The 26,564-nt window shown below is 39.8% G+C and overlaps 1 protein-coding gene across 3 annotated transcripts in view; it reads right to left on the bottom strand.

Annotated features, from left to right (window-relative positions):
* Positions 1 to 3,157: 3,157 nt before the first annotated feature.
* The window catches only part of SLC26A3 (solute carrier family 26 member 3), a 31,403-nt gene continuing 7,996 nt past the window's right edge, over positions 3,158 to 26,564 (bottom strand). For 2 of the 3 annotated variants that reach the window (XM_027123932.1, XM_027123931.1), the window contains exons 8-19: positions 23,507 to 23,654; positions 23,283 to 23,396; positions 23,099 to 23,176; positions 19,076 to 19,171; positions 17,977 to 18,083; positions 16,602 to 16,671; positions 16,418 to 16,510; positions 14,767 to 14,862; positions 11,074 to 11,307; positions 9,565 to 9,619; positions 6,769 to 6,911; positions 6,417 to 6,645 (exon numbers count right to left, since the gene is read on the bottom strand). In XM_027123932.1, the coding sequence (XP_026979733.1) occupies positions 6,547 to 6,645; positions 6,769 to 6,911; positions 9,565 to 9,619; positions 11,074 to 11,307; positions 14,767 to 14,862; positions 16,418 to 16,510; positions 16,602 to 16,671; positions 17,977 to 18,083; positions 19,076 to 19,171; positions 23,099 to 23,176; positions 23,283 to 23,396; positions 23,507 to 23,654 (1,333 nt within the window). In that variant the 3' untranslated portion in view covers positions 6,417 to 6,546. Of the gene's footprint in view, positions 4,767 to 6,416; positions 6,646 to 6,768; positions 6,912 to 9,564; positions 9,620 to 11,073; positions 11,308 to 14,766; positions 14,863 to 16,417; positions 16,511 to 16,601; positions 16,672 to 17,976; positions 18,084 to 19,075; positions 19,172 to 23,098; positions 23,177 to 23,282; positions 23,397 to 23,506; positions 23,655 to 26,564 lie in introns of those variants that run through there. The other variant, XM_027123933.1, reaches the window with a different exon arrangement.

Raw genomic sequence — 26,564 nt, forward strand, 5'->3', positions numbered from 1 at the left:
TGAAAAATCTTGCTCCCTTTATTTTTCTTCCTATGTGTTACTTTGAAAATCTTTAATTTTTTTGTTTTAAAATTTGCACTCATTTCCATTATACAAGCAATAAGTCTTTTGGGAGAAATATGTCATATTACAAATAAAGATCCCCTTGACCACTACCACAATTAACATTTCTCTTCCAGAGATAACTCATGTTATAAATTTGGTGTATGAATTGTTTTAGTTGCAGAGCTGACAACTAAGTAATAGGCTCCATCCTCCGGTTAAGCACCCTAATCCACGGTAAATGTAGTATTTCATGGCCTAAACTCAAATAGGTACTGAGCACCTACCATGTGAAATATAAATTCATTTATATGCTAGATGCCATTTTTAAAAAATTTTTATTTTATATTGGAGTATTGTTGATTAACAATGTTGTGTTAGTTTCGGGTGTACAGCAAAGTGATTCGGTTATACGTATATCTATTCATTTTCAAATTCTTTTCCCATTTAGGTTATTACAGAATGTTGAGCGGAGTTCCCTGTGCTATACAGTAGGTCCTTGTTGGTTATCTATTTTAAATATAGCAGTGTGTACGTGTCAGTCCCAAACTCCCCATCTGTCCTTCCCCCACCCTTCCTCCCTGGTAACCAAAAGTTCGTTCTCTAAGTCTGAGTCTGTTTCTGGTTTGTAAATAAGTTCATTTGTATTAATTTTTTTTTAGATTATGCATATAAGCAATATCATATGATATTTGGCTAGACACCATTCTAATCACTTTGGATGCACAAGTCTTTAGAGACAGATGACCATAAATTTCGTTAAATTATGTAACATGTTAGAAGTGTGATAAAATCCTAGAGAATAAAGGGAAAGTAAGGATAATGGGGGTGTTGGTAGGTTTGCAGTTTTAAATAGAGCAGTCTGGGTAGAATTCATTGAAAAGATGACATTTGAGCAAAGATTTGAAGTAGGTGACAGTTAGCCACGTATATTATGTGGGGAAGAACTTTCCAAGCAGAGGACACAGTCTGTAAAGGCCTTAAAGAGGGGGTTGCACCTGGCATATTTGAGAAATAGCAAGGAGATTGGAATGGAATGAGTGAGTAGTAGGAGGTCAGAGAGGTAATGACAGTGGGAATGGGGAGATCACAGGCTTCCTAGGCCATTGTAAAGATTTTGACCTTACTCTGACGTGGAAAACCGTGGTGGGGTTCTGAGCAAAGGAGTGGAATGATCTGGTTCTTTTAAAAGGATTATTCTGGCTGTGTGTTGAGAACAGAAGAGGGAAGCAAAGATTGGAAGGCCAGTCAGAAGGCTGTTTTAATCATTTTCACAAGAGATGATGGTGGTGATGTAAGTATCAAGAAGTGGGTGAGGGACTTTCCTGGTGGTCCAGTGGGTAAGACTTCACGCTCCCAATGCAGGGGGCCCAGGTTCGATCCCTGGTCGGGGAACTAGAACGCACATGCATGCCGCAACTAAGAGTTCACGTGCCACAACTAGGAGTCCGCATGCTGCAATTAAAGCCCACACGCTGCGACCAAGTAGCCTGCATGCTGCAGTGAAGATCCTGGATGCCACAACTAAAACCCAGTGTGGCATGCATAAATAAATAAATAATAAATATTTAAAAAAAGAAGTGGGTGACTTGTGGAAGGATGGAGATATATATATAATAAAAATTTATGTATGTAAATTAAGCACTTATATATGATGGACGTGGGTATATAATTATGAACCAACTAGATATGATCCCTGCTAATTAGGAGCTTACATTTCTGACTTACCCAGGAATTGTTCTTGATAGTAACCCCTGAATTTTCCTCAAAAGATTTTATTATGTTCTTTTTCAAAGTATAGCGGCCAGGGTGGGGAAAAACACTAAAAAATGTTTTACAAAAGTATACAGATATACAACCATAATGAGAGAAATAACTTATTTGATTCTGGAATTAATAATATATTTCCTAATAGCTTTTCTGGGTATACTTAATTGTGCAGTGCTAAATAAGTGACTTTGGAACAGATCTGCAGAATGCACCTATATTGTTCCTGAGTTTAGTCCTGCCTTGTGCTAGATCAGTTTTTAGATAGGTTTTTATTTCTTTTTTTTTAGGTTTTTATTTCTTTGAAGAGGTAGTATTTCCTAATGATTAAGAGCCTGGGCTCTGGAGTCAGACCATCTAGACTGAATTCTGGTTCTATACCTATAGAACTAGCAAGTATATATAACTTAGACTAATTACTTATGCTCTTTGAGCCTTGATTTATTTTGCTTTTCTAAAAAATGAGGATAAACATAGTACCTATCTTAGGGGGGCTATTTTGAGAGTTAAGTGAGTTGATACTAGACATATTTAAAAGGTAGAGTCAATAGAATTTCCTAACAAAATTTTCAGCCTGAGCAGCTGGAAGGCTGGAGTTGGCATTAACTGAGGTGGAAAGGTGCTAGTAGAACAGATAAGGGGGAGAGGATCAGTAGATCAGTTTTAACATGTAAGTTGTCCAAATGAAGATGGCAGACAAATATGAAATATTCCTCTCTCTGCTCTTGTTTATGCAGTGTATGGTCCAGCTTGCATTTAAGACATTTCATTTACATTTCTAACTGGTAAGTTACTGTATTTAAACAAGAATATGTATCAAATGCATAAATTAGCATTAGAAAATGATTTTGAAGATAAACTGCTCAACATGTATGTATGAGCTCCAACCTTTCTTAATTTCAGTAATATATGTTTCTTCACAAGTGGTTCTATCTCCCAGTTCATCACTGGATATCTTCTCCCCTTCAGTTTGCTCTGATTTGTGTAAGTTTTATTTTTTTGTAAGTTTTATTTATTTATTTTTATAAATTTATTTATTTTTGGCTGCGTTGGGTCTTCGTTGCTGCGTGCGGGCTTTCTCCTTTTGCGGTGAGCGGGGGCCACTCTTCGTTGCAGTGCGCGGGCTTCTCACTGCGGTGGCTTCTCTTGTTGCGGAGCATGGGCTCTGGGCGCACTGGCTTCAGCAGTTGTGGCAGACGGGCTCAGTAGTTGTGGCCCACGGGCTCTAGAGTGCAGCCTCTGTAGTTGTGGCGCACAGGCTTAGTTGATCCGTGGCATGTGGGATCTTCCTGGACCAGGGATCGAACCCGTGTCCCCTGCATTGGCAGACGGATTCTTTACCACTGCACCACCAGGGAAGTCCCATAAGTTTTATTTTTATCTTCCAACGCAATCTCTTAACCTCTTCCTAAATCAGGGCTCAGAGTCTTTGCCCTGGTCAGTTTCCAATATTTGCTCTGAGGCAGGCAAATAGAGGCCCAGCCCCATGCGTACCCCTTACCCAAAGCATATCCACCTTAGAGGCCTCAGAGAAAAAACATTTAAGGATGAGGATAAGTGAACCTCACTCAAGATGTTAAGGTTGAATGGATTGTGATGGGGGCACGGTAATTGGAGTGCTTTTTCCTGCTCTATGACATTTTGGTTGGCAAGAAGAGGGTAGAGGGCACCTTTGCTTGTGAAGATGCAGACATCAGTGACAATTCTGTGCAAGGCTTTTGCCCCACCCCCAAGCCAAATGACCAATTAAATAGGCTCATGCTTTCAATTTCTACTGGAGCTCTTAACCTGAGATTCATAGGGCATCATATACAAAGGTATATGTGTATATGTATTTTTTCCCAAAGTCCATAGGGTACATGAGGCTCTCTAAGGTGTCCATGACTCAAAAAGTTTAAGACACGTTGCTATAAAGAGTGCTGACATTCTAGTTTTTAATTAAGAGTAGCTATGCAAATAAGCCTTTGTTTTATTTTTCTGTAATTGGTTTTAAGTCCAGTAGACAAGCCCTCTCAGTAAAGACATTAACAAAGGTTAGAAGGGTACTTTGACAATAAACATTCAGAGGTGAGATCTAAAACAATTGGGGCAACTTTTCCCATTGACAAAGTGGTTTGATGTTGAACAGAGGCCACTGAATCTTTTTCTGTTGGTGATGATGTTTAATTTCTATTACATAAAATAAATACAAATTTGTACCAAGAACAGTTCCAGCAAAAAAGAGAAACATGCTGAATCTCATTCTCCAGTTGAATTGAGCTCTAGAGCTGTTACCCTGTGAGTTACAAATAATGACCAGCAGTGAAGAAAGAGTCAAAAACTAGTTATAGTTACAGATAGGGCATTAGAAGGATTGTATCTAAATCTGGATAGGCGGTTGAGTGCTTTAAAAAGCTATAGTAATCATAAAATCTGGGCAAAGAAGTCTCATTGCAGGGGGTTTAGAAGATTCTCATGTAGCAGGTTTCCAGTCAGATCACTATAAAGAGGACCCACAGCAAGCATGTTTCAGAAAACTAACAAATTTAACAAAGCAAGACACACCCACTGTACAATTGATTTTTTAAAATGGATATATATTAGTATGAACTATACAAATTACAAGATTCAAAGCAGTGGTGCAAATGCACTGCAAAATATGCGCAAAGGTAGTGACTTGGATGGAAATCTGTCAGTGCTATAAAAATACATACAAACAATAATTTTCCTTTGATAAATCTACAAGGTATAAAATTAAGAGTATTTACATAATTGCCTACTAGATATGTGAAAAATATACCATGCTAGAACAATCTCGTTCCAAAGTTTGAAACATAATTTCTGTCAAACAAAAATATTCTTCATACAATGTATGAACTTATCAATAACTTTCTGGGTATAAAGTTGTTCTTTATGTGACAGTCAGATGAGGATCCCTCTGAATTATATTTTGATTAGAATTTTGTTTCACTGGGTACCTGGAAGAAGACAGAAAGTTCTTGCTTTAAAAGACTTGTTAAGTTCTATCCCTCTTAATAATCATATCTTGTATTTAAGAAGAGTAAATGTGGTCAATCTGATTAAAATTGGGAGCTAGAACTTACCAGAGTCACCAACAAGTTTTTTGTCTTCAATTTTAATGATCAAATAATACCTTCCACGACTACTTGGTTAACGTAGAACCATGTGATACCATGTTGTAATAGAAGTGTATCTTTCAAAGGCCTAATTTAACTTAACCAAAATAAGAATATAATGTGTTGTAGTAATATATTTCTTCACATTTGTTACAGGGGCCATACAAACTCAAAGGGGCCAAGTGTGCTGGTCAGGGACACTCAGCTTTTACATGAATTACCACTGGTGGCCTAACCACGACTGCTGATTTATCTTCCTCTAAGTAATGCAAAGAGCTTGTGTTAAATATTTCTTTTTTTTTAAATATAGGGAAACAGGTACAGGATGGTATTGACTACATTCTGTTTGACAGTTGGTTCTAAAGCTATGATTGGACATCAGATTTAAATTCTGTTCCTATACTTGATCCTTTAAAACTTGGTGACAATTCTGAATCCAACAACTGGGCAGAGGGTTTCTGGTAAGGCTCTCTTTGTGGGGGCCTCGGGCAAGGTGCTAGATGTGGGGTTTTCTGGAAAACAGCCCTGGGAAACAGAATCATGGCTCTTCTCTCCCCCACCAGGTCTAATTTTCTGGAATGGCTTTTTCATCTAACCTTTTTCTGTTTGATAAAACTCTTAATAATCATCCAGGCTTATCTTATGCTATACATTGCTTCATTTCTAATTTAAATTCCTTTTTGCTATTCTTCTTAGACCTTTCTTCAAATAAGAGAAATACCACCAGCCACTTCCCGTACTTGAAGACAATCATTAGATTCTTTCCCAGGACCCTCACATCCATTAGTTTTTCACCAAAGGAAACAGCCAGTATAACATAGTGTGCAGAACATAGATCTTGACATCAGACACATCTTGCTTCAAATCCTGTTGTCAGTTTAGTGTGTGACCTTAAGCAAATTAGTTAAGCTCTCTGAGCCCTTCTAATTTCCTCATTTGTGAAATGAAGATATCTTCTTTGCATATTGTTGTAAAGATTGAGATTATGAATGTAATGCACCTACCATATACTTGCCTTACAGCAGATACCCATTTTGATTTGTAGTTCTGCTTTTCCCAAACTAGAGACAGTCCCTTATAGGAGTGAATATTCTAGAAATGAATATTCTAGAATGAAATGGCACTATCCAGTTAAATGATGATTTGCAACTCTTTCAAGTAAGGAAGTAAAGGAACCTAACTTTCAGTGCTGGGCTAGGCACTGTCTAGGGGCTTCCCATGCATCTGGGGGTCAGGAGGTGTACATTAGCTTCTCAGCTCCATCACAGATTCATCTATAGATGGAAACAGTAATTCCTTCCCTGCCTCATGGATTGACAAGACCAGAATAAGATCTTTGTTGTAAGTACTTTGAAAACAAAACGTTCTCTCTCTCTATGCTCAATATTGTGCTAAGAGATCGAGTATCACTATTTTCCATCCTTTTTTTGTACTGGTCTGAGCTTATTTCCCCCCAGAGTCCCTATGAGATTGACGTTGCTTCAGTTTTCTTTCTTTCTTTTTTTTTTTGTTATTGCTTCAGTTTTGTAGGGATGAGGCACAGAGGCTCAAACAGGTGCTGGACTTTCTGCAGTGTGCTGGAAGAGGCCTCACTATTTTTAAAAGTGTTTTGTCCTAATGTCTAGATACAGGTAAACCTGCTGAGGAATCTTACCTGACATTCCCGATTACGTAATGCTCCATTTGTGTTTATGGTGAAATCAAATTTTGCTTCTTTTTCCTGAAAAACCAGGATGGAAATATGGATTAGGAATATATTTTTTTAATGTTGAAAAATAAAGGGAAATTTAAGAAGCACAGATGGTTGGTTATACAAATGTGAAAGTCGCCAAAAAGCTGGTACCTGACTGGGATTAAACTTCGAAGTACTGTAATCTTTCTTCATCAAAATATGCAAAACAGCATCATGGATTGTTAAGAAGAATATTGAGTCCTTGACTTCATCATCAAAAAATTCACACCGTGCCAGCTTCTCAATGAAGTCATCTGAAGAGAAGAAAGAAAGAATAACAGGAAGAAGTAATTGTTTGGCTATGGGTTTCTCCTTGAGGTTGGGGATTTGAATTTACATTTGCAAATGTGCATTTCACTGATGTTTGGTTAAGTGTTTGGGGGTTGCAATGGTACGATACCAGTGTACCATTAGTACAATGTCTTCTGGAACTAAAGGACACCTTTCTAAGAAAATTACACATATAATGTGTTCATGTAAAAACAAAGAAGGAAAAGGTTCAAATGAGAAAAACTTCTGGCAGGAGACTTGTGAGTTAATCTCCCTCGTTAATGACTGGAGCATCAAATGTAGCTTATTACTAAAAGCTGAGATTCTGCCAAAATAGAACGTATACTCATGGACCAGTGCCATGGTTCTGGATTTACTAGTTACTGCTTTAGTCCATTTTCCCAAAGGTGCTGGGTACTATCAGAAAACATCTTCCTTGGCACCGTACATTACCTCTCCAGTCATCTTTGAGGAATTCTATTCTTGTAGGCACTAACCAGCATTGTTTGCACAGATAACCAAATATTACATCATGTCTACTATATGCAAAGCTCTGGCTGGGTAATATGAAGGATCAAAACCTAAGTTAGACATGAATCTTGTCCTGGAGTGAAGGTAGAGCTCTTATATACTATCTTAATGAAAGGGAAATTGTTGTAGAATCATAAAGGCAGGAAGCAATCTGATTTTTTTCTTTAATGTTTTTTTGGGGTCTTAAATAATGCCTAGCACAAGGTAGGTCCTCAGATTTTTGAAGAATGAATAAGAGAGGCACAGATCATGTGCTATGGAAATTCAGAGAAAGAAGGGTAAAGGTTGTTTCCTCTTGGCAGGATTCTGGGAAAACTTGATGAAGCAGTTACCGTTTAAAAGAATGCCTAGGATCTGGAGAAAGAAGGATGAAGAGAAGGTATGAAAGGGTGGAGATGGGAAAGTCTGTTCACAGGCAAACTTTCAATATCGACAAGACCTAGCAGTGTCTGAGGGAGAGGGAGAGAGGAGGGCATTGTGGTTGCCAGAACCCAGGATGCAGGTGGGTGGTGGTGTGCAGTGAGAGGGAAGGTGATGATCTTAGTTGAGGACCAAGAGGGATGCCAGGCAGCAGAGGCAGCAGGAAAGGACAATCTTAAAAAACCTGGGATGATGGAGAAAGAATAAAATTGTTTAAGAGATTAAAGGGTTACTGAGATTAAGAGAATATTTTTAATTATAAGGAAGCCTTGAAACTAGAGTGTATCTGTAGATTTTATGGATAGGAGCCAGTAGAGAGCAAAAAATTAAAGATGCCAATTTCACGCCTCCCTCAATTTCACTTGTCCTCCCTCTCCCTAAAATGTTTTCCCCCAAGATACTGTCAAGGTTGACTCCCTCACTTCATTCCAGTTGCTGCTCAAATGTTGCATTACTGGACATCCTTGATCACCTGTCTAATATAGCATTACCCCTGTGGCTCTATGTCTCTTAACCCTGCTCTTTTCTTCACAGTGCTTATCATTACCTGAAATATCTTTTTATTTGTTTATTATCGGGCTTTCCCACTAGACTATAAGTTTCATGAGAAAGATTAATGGGATGAGTCAGAAAATGGGATGGGAGAATATTCTAGGCATGGACAAGGACACTGATTAGTTCTTGCAGAGGACTTAGATGAGAACTGATAAGGATCTGGATTAAGGCTGTAGAAATGGAGAGGAAGAGTGATTCACTAGGGAATATTTATGGTGACTCACTGAATATAGAGGGATGGGGAGGAGAAATTAAAGACGGCTCCAAGGTTTCTACTTTGGGCAACTGGGTGGGTATGTGGTGATGCAGTGATCAAGATAGAAAAGGAGAAGGAGTAGTTTTGGGAGGGAAGGTAATACATTTAGTTTTGAATACATGTATCTTAGGTACTTGGAGGACATCCAGATGGTTGAATACAGGGTCTGCAGCTCAGAAGAAAGGTCTGGGCTGAAGATGTAGTTAGCAGATTCATTAACCTGTAGACATACTTGCAGTCATAAGCATGCTAAGAGATTGGCTTAGAAAGAGTTGATAGAATTAGAACCATAGGGTTTAGGTTTGAACCTTGGGGAAGACCGACTGCGGTGTGGAGAGGAAACAATGTCAGACACTGTGGAGCTCTGAGAGTGGTGGGAAAGGACTCAGAAGAATGGTCTTGCAGAAGTCAGGGAGACAGAGGCTAAAGAAAGGTACCTCAATGCTAAAGTAAGCTCCAAGAGAATGAGGCTGGGCTGGGGGTGGTTGATCTTGACAACCTGGACATCATTGATGACCTTGGCAAGGGCAACCTCATCAGTGAGGTGAAGCAGAAACCAGGTAATTATGGGCCGATGAATCGAGGGAGGTGAGGAAAAGAGAAAACAAGCCTACTTTTCTAGGAAGTTTAGGGTAAACAGTGGTTACATATTCACTCCTTTGCTGCCTGTTAAACTAGGATTCAAATTGTAAAGTTAATTACATATTGCCACAACTCAAATATAAATATGCTGTTCCCTAGAGATTTCTATTGGAAATCTACAAATTAGATTTCCTTCTTGGTGATCATAAAAAGTGCCTGTTCTTTGGAGAAGCTGTCTAGATTGAGAGTTAGCAGTAAAGAAATTGTCAGAATATAAAAACAAAACAACTTACCATCAGTTCCAACAATATACACATCTACCTGAATCCTGATAAATTCTTGCAAGATCTGTTAAAAAGAAAGTAGATCTTCCTTAGGGAACAGTTTCACTTGTCAGAATCATAAAGAAAACTATCATAATTATGTCTTAGGGTGATATGTTGCTTTCAGAGTCTTTTACATTTTGAAAAGAGACAATAGTATAGAGATACTAAAGTTAATAACAAGGCTCTATCACAGAAAGAAAGAAATCCAAAGGAAAGAACTCTAAGGAAGGATGATGGGAAAATGTTCTGCCTTGACTCACAAGATGAACTCTGATTTAATTTTAAAATTTTCTTCTATGGGATGATCTTGACTTAGAGCTTTCATCTATATAAAAGTTTAAAAACCCCATGACCCGTACACATTGTTCTTTTTATTCCTGTCCACAGTGCCTGGAGGTATCTAGCACCAATGAATCTTTATCCGTTTTCCTGGTCTTTAGGCTAAGAACAAAGGCCAGTAGTGATATGAGAAAGGTCATATGAGGTTAAGAAAAGTATCTTGTACTGTTGATCAGTTTAGCGATCATAAATATCACTATTATCATCAGTAAACACTTTTAGAGCCTCTACTGGGCTGAAGTAAGAATTAGGACCTTAAGGAAACCAAGGAAACCTAAGGCAGAGTCCCCATCCTTTGTGCTATACTGCCAAGATCAAAACATAAACTTTTTGTGTATTTTCTCCTCCAAAGCTAAAATAGACAGAAGCAAAGAAAAAGAAAAGGCAAGCAGTCTCAAAAGTTATGTGATGTTTAGATTTTTTTTTAAAGATAGTTTGAAGGAAATAAAATTGATCCTATTTTTGAATTTTATATCCAGTTCACCTATACTTAATAGATCTTAGGTCAGTTTTTATGTAGGCAGATTTCTATAAAAAAATAAGCAAAAGAGGGGAACTTGGAATTCTTAAATTCTCTTGATATCTGTTTCTGCATTTCTGTTAGAAACTCATTATTTTAGAAATGCTGACGAAACTGTGCAAAGAAAACAGCCTGCAACCTGACTGTTACAAGTTCCGTTTTAAAATCACATGTGACATTTATTCTTTTGCATATCTACTTAAAAAAAACCACACATTATTATAGAGTCAAGTGAAATCTCACTGGCTTATGAAAGATGAGGATAAAAACAAAAGGCCACTTTTTCGTTCCACTTTTTCCCAAGACCTCCTCTATTTCAGGACAATTTAGATACAACACCCGCAAGGATTTGAAGGCACTGCAGAATTGGAATTTAATAGGATTATGAGCATTGTTGTCTATAAGCATACATTAGAAATTATATGCAGTCTCATGGGAAATGCGCTTTTAAAGAGTTCTCTGAACATGCCCCACCTGCACTCCCTCCATGAAATATTCTAAGATTAAAATTTACTTCTACTTAAGCATGTGTTATCTAAAGGAGCATCCTTCCACAAATACACCTTTTTTACCTTTAGTGACTGATTAGCTGTTTCCATTCAGAAAAGAGAAATTACCATTTTGAGACCCCTCATTGATGAAATGTCAAGAAATGACACTGCTGAAAAGTCAAGAATGAGGCTGTGGAGGTTGATTTTAGGGACCGTGATGTTGAAAGGAAGATCAGCGTTCCAGTCTATCTGGAAGGGCAGGTCTGTTGTATTGATGGGCTGATCCAGTTCTTCTATATTATCATTGTCCAGCTCTTCGTCAGAATCTTTAAAGCCATCAACAGTACATATATATCCTTTCTGCAAGAGAGGATACTAATATGCATAAGACCTGTGACCGAGAAAAACACTGTAGGCAAAGATGTCACAAAAAAAGAAAACTACAGGCCAATATCGCTGATGAACATAGATGCAAAAATCTTCAACAAAATACTAGCAAACAGAATCCAACAGCACATTAAAAAGAGCATACACCGTGATCAAGTGGGGTTTATCCCAGGAATGCAAGGATATTAACAAATATTACAAATTGAAGGAGAAAAACCATATGATCATCTCAATAGATGCAGAAAAAGCTTTCGACAAAATTCAACACCAATTTATAATAAAAAACCCTCCAGAAAGTAGGCATAGAGGGAACTTACCTCAACATAATAAAGGCCATATATGACAAACCCACAGCCAACGTCATTCTGAATGGTGAAAAACTGAAACCATTTCCACTAAGATCAGGAACAAGACAAGGTTACCCACTCTCACCATGCTTATTCAGCATAGTTTTGGAAGTTTTAGCCAGAGCAATCAGAGAAGAAAAAGAGATAAAAGGAATCCAAATTGGAAAAGAAGAAGTAAAACTGTCATTGTTTGCAGATGACATGATACTATACATAGAGAATCCTAAAGATGCTACCAGAAAACTACTAGAGCTAATCAATGAATTTGATGAAGTAGCAGGATACAAAATTAATGCCCAGAAATCTCTTGCATTCCTATACACTAATGATGAAAAATCTGAAAGAGAAATTAAGGAAACACTCCCATTTACCACTGCAACAAAAAGAATAAAATACCTAGGAATAAACCTACCTAAGGAGACAAAAGACCTGTATGCAGAAAACTATAAGATACTGATGAAAGAAATTAAAGATGACACAAACAGATGGAGAGATATACCATGTTCTTGGATTGGAAGAATCAACATTGTGAAAATAACTATACTACTGAAAGCAATCTACAGATTCAATGCAATCCCTACCAAACTACCAATGGCATTTTTCACAGAACTAGAACAAAAAATTTCACAATTTGTATGGAAACACAAAAGACCCCAAATAGCCAAAGCAATCTTGAGAAAGAAAAAGGGAGCTGGAGGAATCAGGCTCCCTGACTTCAGACTATACTACAAAGCTACAGTAATCAAGACAGTATAGTACTGGGCTTCCCTGGTAGCGCAGTGGTTAAGAATCTGCCTACCAATGCAGGGGACATGGTTCGAGCCCTGGTCCGGGAAGATCCCACATGCCACAGACCAACTAAGCCCACATGCTGCAACTACTGAAGCCTGCGTGCCTAGAGCCTGTGCTCCACAACAACAGAAGCCACCACAATGAGAAGCCCGCACACTGCAATGAAGAGTAGCCCCTGCTCGCTGCAGCCGGAGAAAAGCCCGCATGCAGTAACAAAGACCCAACGCAGCCAAAAATAAATAAAAGAAAAGAAAAAAGACAGTATGGTACTGGCACAAAAACAGAAATATAGATTAATGGAACAGGATAGAAAGCCTAGAGATAAACCCATTCACATATGGTCACCTTATCTTTGATACAGGAGGCAAGAATATACAATGGAGAAAACATAGCCTCTTCAATAAATGGTGCTGGGAAAACTGGACAGCTACATGTAAAGGAATGAAATTAGAACACTCCCTAACACCATACACAAAAATAAACTCAAAATGGATTAAAGACTTAAATGTAAGGCCAGACACTATAAAATCGTTAGAGGAAATCATAGGCAGAACACTCCGTGACATAAATCACAGCAAGATCCTTTTTGACCCACCTCCTAGAGAAATGGAAATAAAAACAAAAATAAACAAATGGGACCTAATGAAACTTAAAAGCTTTTACACAGCAAAGGAAACCATAAACAAGAGGAAAAGACAACCCTCAGAATGGGAGAAAATATTTGCAAATGAAGCAACTGACAAAGGATTATTAATCTCCAAAATATACAAGCAGCTCATGCAGCTCAATATCAAAAAAACCAACAACCCAATCCAAATATGGGCAGAAGACCTAAGTAGACATTTCTCCAAAGAAGATATACAGATTGCCAACAAACACATGAAAGGATGCTCAACATCACTAATCATTAGAGAAATGCAAATGAAAACTACAATGAGGTTATCACCTCACACCAGTCAGAATGGGGTTCATCAGAAAATCTACAAACAATAAATGCTGGAGAGGGTGTGGAGAAAAGGGAACCCTCTTGCACTTTGGTGAGAATGTAAATTAATACCTTCACTATGGAGAACAGTATGGAGGTTCCTTAAAAAACTAAAAATAGACCTACCATATGACCCAGCAATCGCACTACTGGGCATATACCCTGAGTAAACCATAATTCAAAAAGAGTCATGTACCACAATGTTCATTGCAGCTCTATTTACAATAGCCAGGACATGGAAGCAACCTAAGTGTCCATCAACAGATGAATGGCTAAAGAAAATGTGACACATATATACAATGAAATATTACTCAGCCATAAAAAGAAAGGAAATTGAGTTATTTGTAGTGAGGTGGATGGACCTAGAGACTGTCATACAGAGTGAAGTAAGTCAGAAAGAGAAAAACAAATACCATATGCTAACACATATATATGGAATCTAAAAAAAAAAAAAAGTTCTGAAGAACCTAGGGGCAGGACAGGAATAAAGATGCAGACAGAGAGAATGGACTTGAGGACACGGGGAGGGGGAAGGGTAAGCTGGGAAGAAGTGAGAGAGTGGCATGGACATACATACTCTACCAAGTGTAAAATAGATAGCTAGTGGGAAGCAGCCGCATAGCACAGGGAGATCAGCTTGGTGCTTTGTGTCCACCTGGGGGGGGTGGATAGGGGGGGTGGGAGGATAGGGAGGGTGGGATGGAGACGCAAGAGGGAAGGGGATATGGGGATATATGTATACGTATAGCTGATTCACTTTGTTATAAAGCAACAACTTACACACCATTGTAAAGCAAATATACTCCACTAAAGATGTTAAACAAAACACTGTATGTCAAGGATAAGTAGTGAATTTCTGAAGCATAGATTCAGAGTTGGGTCAATTGATGGGAATGTAAACTGTTTTATTTGGAGAATAAAAAATTTCTTAGGGGCTTCCCTGGTGGCGCAGTGGTTGAGAGTCCGCCTGCCGATGCAGGGGACACGGGTTCGTTGGTACCCCGGTCTGGGAAGATCCCACATGCTGCAGAGCGGCTGGGCCTGTGAGCCATGGCTGTTGAGCCTGCGCGTCCGGAGCCTGTGCTCCGCAACGGGAGAGGCCACAACAGTGAGAGGCCCACATACCGTAAAAAAAAAATTTCTTAGGAGAATACAATTTTAAGGAGACCCTTAAAAACATGACACTAATTGACACACAAAGAACCTTGTTTATCCGGCATTTCATTTAAAGGAATGGAACCAACCTCTTGAACTACATTTTACTAAGCTTTTAGGTATAATATGCAGAAATGTGGGCAAGAAGCTTACCAGTGTCACTTGCAACAGACCTTTCTTCTGCAGTTTTCGGATTTTCTTCAAAGCTTTGTTGCGCTTGCGAAGAATTCGAAGTGGACTAAAGCCAACCTGAAAAGCCCATTGCTGTGTTACAAGAATGCTGAATATTCTGCTACTTATATAGCATAATTCTAGTTAATGGCATAATTCTACTTATATAGCATAATTAAGCGGGGTGGGTTGAGGGATTGGGGCACATAAAGCAGATATTTGAAATAAAATTTACAAGTGGTCCAAACATCATCATTGAGAGCATTGTATCAGACCTATGGTCTGCTCAGCCTGTATGCAGTTAACATTCAAAAACCTCTGTACCATCCAGGTTTTATCCCTAAAGTATCCATTAATGGGTCTAAATTCTATTTGAAGTTTTTGTTTTTGTTTTTGGCCCACACAACTCTTAGGGAATTTTATTTTATTTTATTTTTTCTATTTGTTGAATGAGTGGCATCTAATTAGTATCCTGCTTCTAGATACTTTTTATTCTATTAAAATTTGTATGATTATATTTTATAATATCTACGATTATATGTCTTATTTTATACTTTTAGTATTAGATCTGAGGGTAACGTTCATTTTTCCCCTTTTCAAAACAAATGTGTTCTTATTGTGGTAATATTTAGCTCCAGAGTAATAAGTAAGGAGGATCAAATTATGTAATAAAAAAATCATTGACAAAAAAATGTAGTGAGATGGAAAGATAAGTGAAAAGGACAGTATCTAAAGCCAGATAGACAGTATGATCCCATTTTTGTAAAAAAAAAAAAAAAAACTTGTTGGGTAGAAAGATATTTGATGCATAACAAATGAGTAAAAATAGTTAGGGTTTAAGGCAGAAGCTCTGTGCAAGGTACAGAGTGGACCAGAAGGCATGTGAAAGAGTGAGTGCTGAGCTTTTGTTTCTTAACCTTAAAGTCTGCTGCTTTGTCAGCTGCTCTCCAGTCCACCAGGGACACTAGTTGTTATTTAGTGTTAAATATTCATTTATATTATATTTATTCATTTCACTTATAAGTATTCATTTGCTATCCTGAATCTCTTCAAGGATGCAGTCAAATATTAAGGACTCGTGTTGTTTCTGAAGTTGATTCCCAAAGAAAATCTGTAGGAGATCATCTATTGAAAACCAGCAGCCCAAAATCTTGTGGTAAATCTTTTTACTTTACAGCAGAATTTAGTAAAAAGGGTCTCTATATTGGACCTTATACAAAAAGTCTCAGGCTTCCCTGGTGGCGCAGTGGTTGAGAGTCCACCTGCCGATGCAGGGGACATGGGTTCGTGCCCCAGTCCGGGAAGATCCCACATGCCGCGGAGCGGCTGGGCCCGTGAGCCATGGCCGCTGAGCCTGCGCGTCCGGAGCCTGTGCTCCGCAACGGGAGAGGCCACAACAGTGAGAGGCCTGCGTACGGCAAAAAAAAAAAAAAAAAAAAAAGGTCTCATTTCCCAACATGTTAATGAACCCCTTATAATGTAGTTCCACCTGCCCTGGGACACAGGATACAAAAACACAAACACAACCCAGCCTCAACATATGTGAAATGAATGACACTCCTGTTACAGAACAAGCATTTCTTCCCTAGATATTCAGTGGAATTAAAAAAAAATTAATAACCCCAAACCTTACAGCATCGATAAGTTTCTGCTTAAAGAAACTAATGTTTGCAAAGTAAATAGGAGATGGACATCTGAAAATCTTCACACCGTCTGGTTCATACATCTGTAAGGCAGAGAAGTCATAGTAGATGGTGCCCATTAGATTTATATTAATATCATTTAGCCAATCAAAGAGAAAAATGAGTTTTCCTTACTTCAGAGTAATCTTTTCTATTCTTATAGATGTTGCTCCTGCCAACATTAGCCAGCGTGCTGCACTTGGGACTGTAGGAAAAATCAACACCAAGTGAATCATTCATGCATATACGTTAGGCCTATGAGGCTAACGTCGATGTTTTCCCAGCATCCCAAAGCAGGCTCACTTTTCCAAATTTTAAAGGTTGGGGAATCCTCACGCCATCATGCCCTGGAGGGCATACACCTTCTTTGACTGACCCTCCCACAGCTCCTGGAACCGTGCCTCTCCTCCCATTTACCACATCCAGTTTACAAAGCACTTCCATATGCTTTGGCATTTTGATTCTGAACATCAGTTAGTGCGTGAAATAAGGCAGATACAGTCACCTTGTTGTATAGATAAGGACATGGAGAAGTATCATGATTTGCCTATGACCACTCAGTTTGTCTCTGTGTTTGATGGGTCCCCAAGAAATGAATGAAAATATAAGTGAATAAACAAGTGCAGGAACATTTCAATGTAAATGTGTTCCGTCAGTCCAGGATCAACCTTAACTATGATAACACCTTCTGTTCTAGAACACCTTAGATCCCAACAAGCCTTATCTCTCTGTCACGCCATGTAATCCAACATAGGCTGAGTGACCACACGGTGGTGACATTACACGGCAGAGATTTAAGAATCCAAAGATGTTTGGACTGGAATTCTGTTTGGAATTCTGTTAAAAATCAAGAATTCTAAGTAGCTTTTGTGGCATTTCGGGATGAGAGGGGCCTTTGAGAAGTTTTCTAATCCAGCTCCTTGATTTTCAGGTGGGAGTCCAATCTAACAACCCATCCAGAGGAACAACAACACTCCCCCAGACACGGAGAATCTCAGAATCTTCTCAGAAACACTTTCCCATGTTTAACAAGTCTGAGACAAAGACAGTAAACCTGCTCAGAATAGAATTACCACCAGTTTACAGCTGGGCAAACAGACTCAGAGATTTATGATTTCTTTGAATTGGTGTCAAAGCAGGGAGCAGACCAATAACTGGTGGGATCTGGCTGATGCTCTAAGGTTGGGCCATTCTTTCACCCTCAGGCCTTGGGGTGAGGCAGAACAGATTGGCCAATCTTCTCTTCCTTTTTTTTTTTTTTTTTTCTCTTGCTACACGGCACAGCATGTGGGATCTTAGTTACCCACCAGGGATAAACCCTCGCCCCCTGCAGTGGAAACGCGGAGTCTTAACCACTGGACCACCAGGGAAATCCCAGGCTTAGCCAATCTTTATAGATTTGCATACCTATCAACTAAACTGCTTTTCCCTTAACAAGTGACAGGTTTTTTTCTCCTCTGACCTGGGCAGGTCAAAGCCTGCAAGGATGCAGACCACAATGAGCACTTACAACTGGGTCCTGAAGACGATAGTCAGGAGCTGAAGCGCCACACTAGCAGCCAGGCCTAAACCGAGGCCCAGGACAACAGCAAAGATGAAGGTCATGACCCAAATTAGCTGTCAAAAGAAGGCAACACATACACCACCGTTTACTCTCATTTAAGTACAGTGTCCTAGGTCCAGAGCTAGAAGAAAGCATGAACTTCTAGGGCCCAAAGCAGAAGTTGGGAGTGCACAGCAGAAGGGACCTGCCTTGAGGTCATTTCTGCTGGCTCGGGTTCTGAGCTGCAGAAACACAAGCAAATCTTTTCAAAAATCCCAAGAGAGCGTATCCATTTCTAATCCCATCCCTGGGCCAGTTAAGGAAATGATCGAATCTGTCACAGCGAAAATTCCAGAACCAGCTGCTCTTTGTCAAAATCAGCAAATTAATTGGTAGAGCCTGGACTAATCTCTTACTTTTGGTCCTCTGATTTAATTAAAGGCTACTGTCTCTACCAGACTCCTAGCATGCCAAAAAAGTGTTAAAATCCCTAACACTGATCTATCAGCAGCAAAACTAAACCAAGTGTGGTTTATTACTTTATGCTTGTTAAGTACCATAAGCTATGTTAACAAGCCTTTTTACACCACAGACTTTGACCCTGATATAATTAGAGACATGGGCTTCTCATTGTAAGGCATGCTGAGAGAGGGGAGCCTTTATAGAGTGTTTCCAAAAGGAACGTTCAGAATTTTTCTTCACAGATTCTCTGGAAACTAACATATGATGTAATGAAGAACAGAAGCAATGCATACCCTAAGATTCAGAGAGTTTCTGTGGTGTTAGAGGTGACTTCAAGAAGTTTTAGAACAGATCTAAGAAGTTCTCTCCTTGTGTTTCATGGACCATTGCCTACTTGTAAGTAGCTCATCCTTTTACATTAAAATCCCAGAGAATAATCATTAGAGTATGTAGTTTCAGGATAGCAAATAAAACAAACTCAGGTTATTTAAGCAGACAGATAGAAACAAAATTTCACTTTGTTTGTAATATAAATATGCATTTTACATCAGCATTAAAATGTCATTCTGATTCCTCTCTTTCAAATACCATCGCCTCATCTTACACAATCATACTTATCCTTTCGCCACAATCTTCGTATTTCTGTGAACTGCATCAGCATTCCTTTCAAGTTTCCAAGGGCTAAAGCTGCCAGGACAGACTGTGAAAAACATAAAGAGCAGATGTACTTTGAGATAATCCAATAACCATAGAGAAGCAAAGGTGAAGGTTGTAAATAAGTGAGTCCTTTCCAGGGCCTCAAGGATACACCTATCAAAGGATACACCCTTTTCTGGTGTGCAATGCCATGCACGATACACCAGACCCGGGACTGTGAGCTGTCCCCAGCCATGATTTTGTCCCCACCACAGTGACAGGGACATGCCATAGATGATCTGATAGCATTTACTCACCTGTACCTTGGGTCAGAGAAAGGCAGATCTGAAGACCTATGACCAAAAGAAATTCTTCCCAAGCAGAGGTGGTCTAGTGTATGTCTATTTACTGTAGGTAGGGAGAGGGGGTTGCTCTTTGTTTAAAAATAAAACTTGGGGGGACTTCCCTGGTGGTCCAGTTGGTTAAGACTTTGCCTTCCAATGCAGGGGGTGCGGGTTCCATCCCTGGTCGGGGAGATAAGATCATGTCTCGTGGCCAAAAATCCGAAACGTAAAACATAAGCAATACTGTAACGAATTCAATAAAGACTTTAAAAATGGTCCCCATCAAAAATATCTTTAAAAAAAAAAAGAAACTTGGGGAGCTTGGGGTCTTGGAATCAGAATTCAAACCTTGGATGATGATCAGTGATCATGTCATTTAGTAAGAGGAAGCCGAAGATCACAGAGAGGTCCGCAAAGATTTGACGCCGACTCTCTGGGACAGTGTGAACCCTATCTGTCTTGTTCCCTACTAGATCCCCAGAACCTACTGTGGTAAATGCACGTGGGAGGGGCTTCATAATTATTCAGCGAATGAGTGGGTGAACTAGTGAGCGGAAGAGGCAGTAACACAGCCTCCTTTAAGAAGCCTGATGGTGATACTGCTGAACAGTAGAGTCACGAAGAGGGGTCTTGGTGGTCAGCTAAGCTCAAGTTTTTGTTTCGTGGCATGCCAAAATGAGATAATTTGTCTTGCAGGAATTATGATAATTAAGGTGAAAAATGCTGAATGGCACCCTCTCTTCCTTATTTGGGTTTTAACACAATGGTAGGAACAGGCCCCCAACCCCTGCCCCCAATTCAGCTGTTCGATTCTGAATGGACTATGGAATTTGTATACTGACTACTTTCACACCGTAAAAGAAATGTACAAAGAAAAACCAAACACAGTTGGTGTTTTCCTATCTCAAATATAGTTTAACTGATCTAGACATTTTTTATTTTCACAAGTTATGTTTATGACTAGTTCATTTACTCACTGTGAGAATACAGGTTGTTGTGTAGAAGACTAAATATTGTCTTAAGTGACTTTAAAAAGGAAATTACACACAAATGCACACCAGTTAAAAAATGGGGGAAACTGGATAAAGTCTGTAATCTGGTTAACAGTACTGTACCGATGTCAATGTACTCGTTTTGATATTGTAGTGTAGCTATGTAGTTGCCCTGCCCCCCTGCCATGGTAGCTGCATGAAAGGTTCACAGTACTCTGTACAATAAGCCTGCTGCTTTGGGGGACTTTACTATAAAACACGTCAAGTACCACCTGCAGAAGAGACATATTTTTTCTTTTCATTAGGCATTATTTACCACCTGGTCAGTATTCCATGGAAAAACAACTTGAAAATGGGTAAACAACATATATATGTATAACCGAATCACTTTGCTGTACTTGAAACTAATACAACGTTATAAATTAACTATACTTCAATTTAAATTTTTTTAAAAATTAAAAAAAATTGAAACATTTACAGTGAAATACATACACAATAGAGCCCTTTAAAGAAAAATAAAGATTACAGAGCCCTGAGAAGCCATAGACAGGAAAAGGGGAATCATTTTACCAGGAACCAGGTATCCATACTGTAATTGATATAAAGGATTAATTGTAAACAAAATGCTTGGAACTCTGCTGATGCTTAGTAAGCGCTCAAGGGACGTTCATTCTTAGCTATCATGAAGGGTTATTTTGTCCTTATATGATAAAAAGAAGTAGACCAGTTATTCAGATGAAACAAAAACATTACAGACACAATGGTCTAAGAAGGAATTGTCACATGGTTCCTTTACAAAGTAGGGCCTTTGATTAGCATCCTGGACAGCGTCACTGGTGTGGTTTATTCACGAAAGAGATAGGATTTTAAACGGCAATTGTTTTTTTTTAGTTTCTCCCAATTGAAGTGGGTGAGGTAGAGCCCAGGGATACACATGGGAGGAAGCACACAGGGCAGAATTCTCTATTTCGGGGAGCTGTGTGTGCATTTATTTTTATTGAGATATACATTATTATACACACTATTTCTTTGGTGGTGACTTTTTGACCCATTTTATGCCATTCCTCTGGAAATCAGTAGGTTAGCATAGGAAGAACGCATAATTTTAGCAAAGAGTACTGTGCACTGCTTGGCCACATTCGGGATAACTGCACTGGGACTCCAGAAACCTTGGACAAAACTCATGTTCCAGCTATTAATCAACAAGGGAAAAGGCCTAGATAACAACCAACAGACTTTGGTGGGCTGTGACCTATCTCTATGTCCTTTGTAGTCAGAGGTAGAATAGAATGTTTGTAGAATAAGAATAACAACAATAATAATCTTTACAATAAAGGCTAGCATTGGGACTTCCCTGGTGGCGCAGTGGATAGGAATCTGCCTGCCAATGAGGGGAACACGGGTACGATCTTTGGACCGGGAAGATCCCACATGCCGCGGAGCAACTAGGCCTGTGCGCCACAACTACTGAGCCTGCGCTCTAGAGCCTGCGAGCCACAACTACTGAGCCCGTATGCCACAACTACTGAAGCCCACGTGCCTAGATCCCGTGCTCCACAACAAGAGAAGCCACCACAAGAAGAAGCCCATGCAAGGAGAAGCCCACGCACCACAACAAAGAATAGCCCCTGCTCACCACAACTAGAGAAAGCCCCTGCACTGCAACAAAGACCCAACGCAGCCAAAAATAACTAAAATGTAAAAAAAGGCTATTATTTATTAAGTGTTTATCATGTGCCGCACCCTGGGCTAAATATTTCACGTGCATTATTTCATTCAATTTTTGCAACAACTCTGTGAGGTGGGGACTATTTCCCTCCCTGTTTTACAAATGGGCAACTTGAGGTTCAGAGAGGTTAAGTAATCTGCCCAAAACACACAGGTAATAAGCGGCAGAGCCACTTAGAAGTACATCTACATGACTAGAGCCAGTGCCCCCGTACTCTCTCAAAGTCAAATTAAGACCACAAAGAATAAGGTATTGACCATCATCTGGTTTCCTATAGATCCTGTATTTTCTAGGGCCTGCTGTTATTTTTGTAACCTGGATGCTGCCACGGTGGACAAAGCATTAAACTACGCCCTCAAAAATTACAGTTCAGGAGAGATGGAGAGAGGAGCATGAGGTGAAGGTACAAGGTCAAAGTCTAGCTGTTGGCTCCCATCCAGCAATCTGACAGCTTTGGTCTTGGAGTCAAACCAAACTCTGGGAGCTGCAGGGCGTATTCCTAAGAACAGGTTGTGTGGATGATAGCACCATTCTCTGAATTCGATAGAGGCCCTGATGACCTCAACCTTTAAGAAAATCTTCACTTTAGTCAATCCATATCGAAGCTGCAGTGCCAGGATGCCTTCCTATGTAAACATTAATTATATCTGGGGCTACAAACATAGCGGTTGAAGAGGAGAGTTGATAAGGCAGAGTATGAGTTGCAAGGGTAGAGCTGTTGGATATTTGCATTCCTAACATTCATAAGATAGTGCCAGGAGAAAAAGAAATAGTTTTGGCCCATAGAGTATTGGCTAAGAAGAGGACCTGAGAGTTTGTAGATACTCATTTTCCCTAGTTTAGTTTGTGCTTCCTCAGTTTAAGAACCAGGGTCCTTGATTCATCACCCAAAGGAGAGAGATGTCAGTCCGAGAGAGGAGTGCTACCTTTTGCAGAGGCTCCAGGAGAAATCCAATGGCTAGGATGACAATCAACACAATGACAGCAGAGAGAAGGCCAGCAACCTGTGAAGATGAGAACATTCTCATCACAGACTCAACTTTCCTCCCCGGATCCACATCCCCAGTGACTCAAGCTAGGACGACCCTCACAGCAAAGATCCTCCAGTACCTGAGTTTTGCCTCCTGTACTCTCCTGGACCCCTGATCTGGAGAGGGCTGTACTTGCTGCAAATCCTCTGAACGATCCACCAAATATGTTACTCACTCCCAAGGCGATTAACTCCTGATGGGAGAACAAGGAAGAATCTTCTTTAGATGTGGCACCATTGATATTATGCATGCAGAATAGTATATAATGTTGCCTAATTAGACCCAGCGTCGGTTTATACTTACCTGATTGCCGTCAATGGGATAATCGTATTTGAGGGAATAGACGCTGGCCACAGAGAAGGCCACTGCAAAGCCAACAATGGCAATGCCAAAGCAGTCTCCAATGGTATCTCGGAAAGTCTGCACATTAGGTGTGATAGGGGCCTGAAACCTGAAATTGAGATTAAACAAGTCAGAATGCCACCAACCTGCTTATAAACCTTCCACGGTATCCATTTGTTCTCAGGAAAAGTGCAAATTCCTTAGCAAGGTCCCAATTACCCTCCTCCACATCTTGCTTAATTACTACCATTTTCCCAGAATTTATACTCCAGCTATACCAAGCTTTCTTTGTTTCTCATCACCCATCATCTCTCACCTTGACAGCTTCTAATTTGCTGTTGCCTTTCCCTGAACCATTCCCCTCATCCCTATCCTTCCCTCCAGAAAGTCTTCTCTCACCCCCAAGGTCAGGGTTAGGCAAGATTCTCTATGCTTCCCCAGTTCTTGATGACTCCTGTTTCCATCCCTGCCCCTCTCTCCATCCAGACCCAGAGCAGGGACTGTAACTTGTTCATTATTCTATGACCAGGACCAACAATGGTCCTTCACAGCATATATCAGGTGGTCAGTAATTGTTGGGCAAGTCAGCGAATGAATGAATGCAATCTAGGCTGAGTTGTGCCTTTGGAGTATGACTAGCAAGAATTTAGCACCACTGAAAACCTTGGAATCTGTTATCTTACTGTTGAAAAGCAATGCCGCCTGTATTTGATATGAGTGTAAATCTAGTCCAGTGATAGTGATAAATCTGATATGATTTTAGCATAGCCACACTATAGTGTACACTTAGATCAATATAAGCTTTGTGCAAAATGTCTCAGATCCCACTTGTATTGTTACATTGGGTTGCAAGGTATCACCCATTATGCCTCCAATAGCTATCAATGGATGAAGGCTCTTTGAGCAAACACAATTCTGAGAGAAGGAAAGCAAGAAATTCTTCCCTTCATTGATAATGATAACCTTTCATGGAAAACCCTTAGCAAACAGGTGGGCGTTAGACTCTGCCCCGCACTCCACAGAACTTCTAGAGCCAAGTGTGGCCCTGACAGAGGGCGGGTTTCCATTTAAAGTGAGATAGTGTCAGGGAAACATTCAAGTCACAGAGGATACTCCTGTGCCTGTGTCTCATGAACTTAGAGCAGTTAAATAATATTTACTAATTGCATTATAAAGTCCAAATATCCCAAAGTCAACATCAATTTACTAAAATGCTCAGCTCCTATAAACATCTGTTTCTGACCTAAAACTTATTGGAGGTAAGTTAATTGGGTCCATTCAACTCTTTTTAAATTGCTATTCATGTTTTGTGAATGTTAATAGATTTTTAGCTCTAATTTTGAAGAAGTACTATTATTTCATATTCTGCAGCTTTCATAAATCAGAAAGTTAGCTTGGAATATTATATATAATCTAAAACCAGTGGTACAATTATAATCTGCATTTTATACCAAAATAACCAGAAGCCTGCTATCATTCTTTTTTTCTAGCCTCTAATCACCATAGGCAGAGTGGTGTGATGGAGATTTACAGTCTGAAAACTTGATTCATTTCCTGGCTCTGCTACTTACCCAGGTTCCTCATTTGTAAAGTGATGATAATAACACTTGTTCTCTTTTCTTCATAATTTTTGTGGGAGGGTCAAATAAATAATGAATGTAACTACTGTTGACACACTGTAAAGTACAAAGTACCTGTAAACTACTATTACAGGGTCCCTCTGGAATCTGAATATATCCTTTGTGTTTCCTTTACTATTTCAATGATCTCTTTCCTTCAGCCAAGTTATTTGCATTCAGTGTATGTAGCTTCACAAAGTCACTTCTAAGGTGTCATATTCATTAATAACAGATTAGCAATAATTAGCAATCGTTACCTTCCAGTTATCTTCTATTTGCAATCATCAGAAATCTAAAATGCTCACTCGATTATCACTCAGAAAAAATGGGACTGTAAAAAGCATGTAGGGGCTTCCCTGGTGGCACAGTGGTTAAGAATCTGCCTGCCAATGCAGGGGACACTGGTTCGCGCCCTGGTCCGAGAAGATCCCACATGCTGCGGAGCAACTAAGCCCGTGCGCCACAACTACTGAAGCCCACACTCTAGAGCCCGCGAGCCACAACTACTGAGCCTGCGTGCCTAAAAGCCCATGCTCCGCAACAAGAGAAGCCACCGCAATGAGAAGCCCGCACACGGCAAAGAAGAGTAGCACCTGTTTGCTGCAACTAGAGAAAGCCCAGGCGCAGCACCAAAACCCAACACAGCCAAAAATAAAATAAATAAATCAATTAATTTAAAAAAAAGCGCGTAAAGTGCCTAGTACCTAATTTAGGTGCTAAATTAGGAACAGCAGTAATGCAGTTCGAACACTTACAGTAGGCCAGGCACTTCAGGACATCACACATATTAACTCACTTAATCCTTACAAGAACCCTATGTAATAACCTATGCTATTTTTAGCCCCATTTTTACAGCCAAAGACATTAAGGCACAGAGTTTATTTGCCCAAGATGAGGAAGTGAGTCTGAAGTAAATCCTAGGCACTCTGCCTCTAGAAAGCATGAGTTTGCTTACTGGGCTACACTGCCTCTCTGTAGAGTGTAATGACCTATAAATGTGTGTTACCCCTTTCCCCACCCACACACACTATGGAAGGAGGTCCATTGACATTTAAAATATATTTACTAAGTAATGTCTCTAAGATTGTAACTCAGTGTCCTTACCTTTTATTTCAAAACCTTTCTGGCAAGATCCTCTTTAATTTTGTATCTACTTATCTATCTAGTTTGTGTCTCCCAAGATGTTTAAATAAAGCATAATCGGGCTTCCCTGGTGGCGCAGTGGTTGAGAGTCCACTTGCTGATGCAGGGGACAAGAGTTCGTGCCCTGGTCCGGGAAGGTCCCACATGCCGCGGAGCGGCTGGGCCCGTGAGCCATGGCCGCTGAGCCTGCACGTCCGGAGCCTGTGCTCTGCAACGGGAAAGGCCACAGCAGTGAGAGGCCCATGTACCGCAAAAAA

Source organism: Aethalodelphis obliquidens, unplaced genomic scaffold (genome assembly GCF_003676395.1).
Source record: "Aethalodelphis obliquidens isolate GAN/ISIS:26980383/991018 unplaced genomic scaffold, ASM367639v1 scaffold27, whole genome shotgun sequence".
In the NCBI taxonomy this organism is placed as follows: Eukaryota; Metazoa; Chordata; class Mammalia; order Artiodactyla; family Delphinidae; genus Aethalodelphis; species Aethalodelphis obliquidens.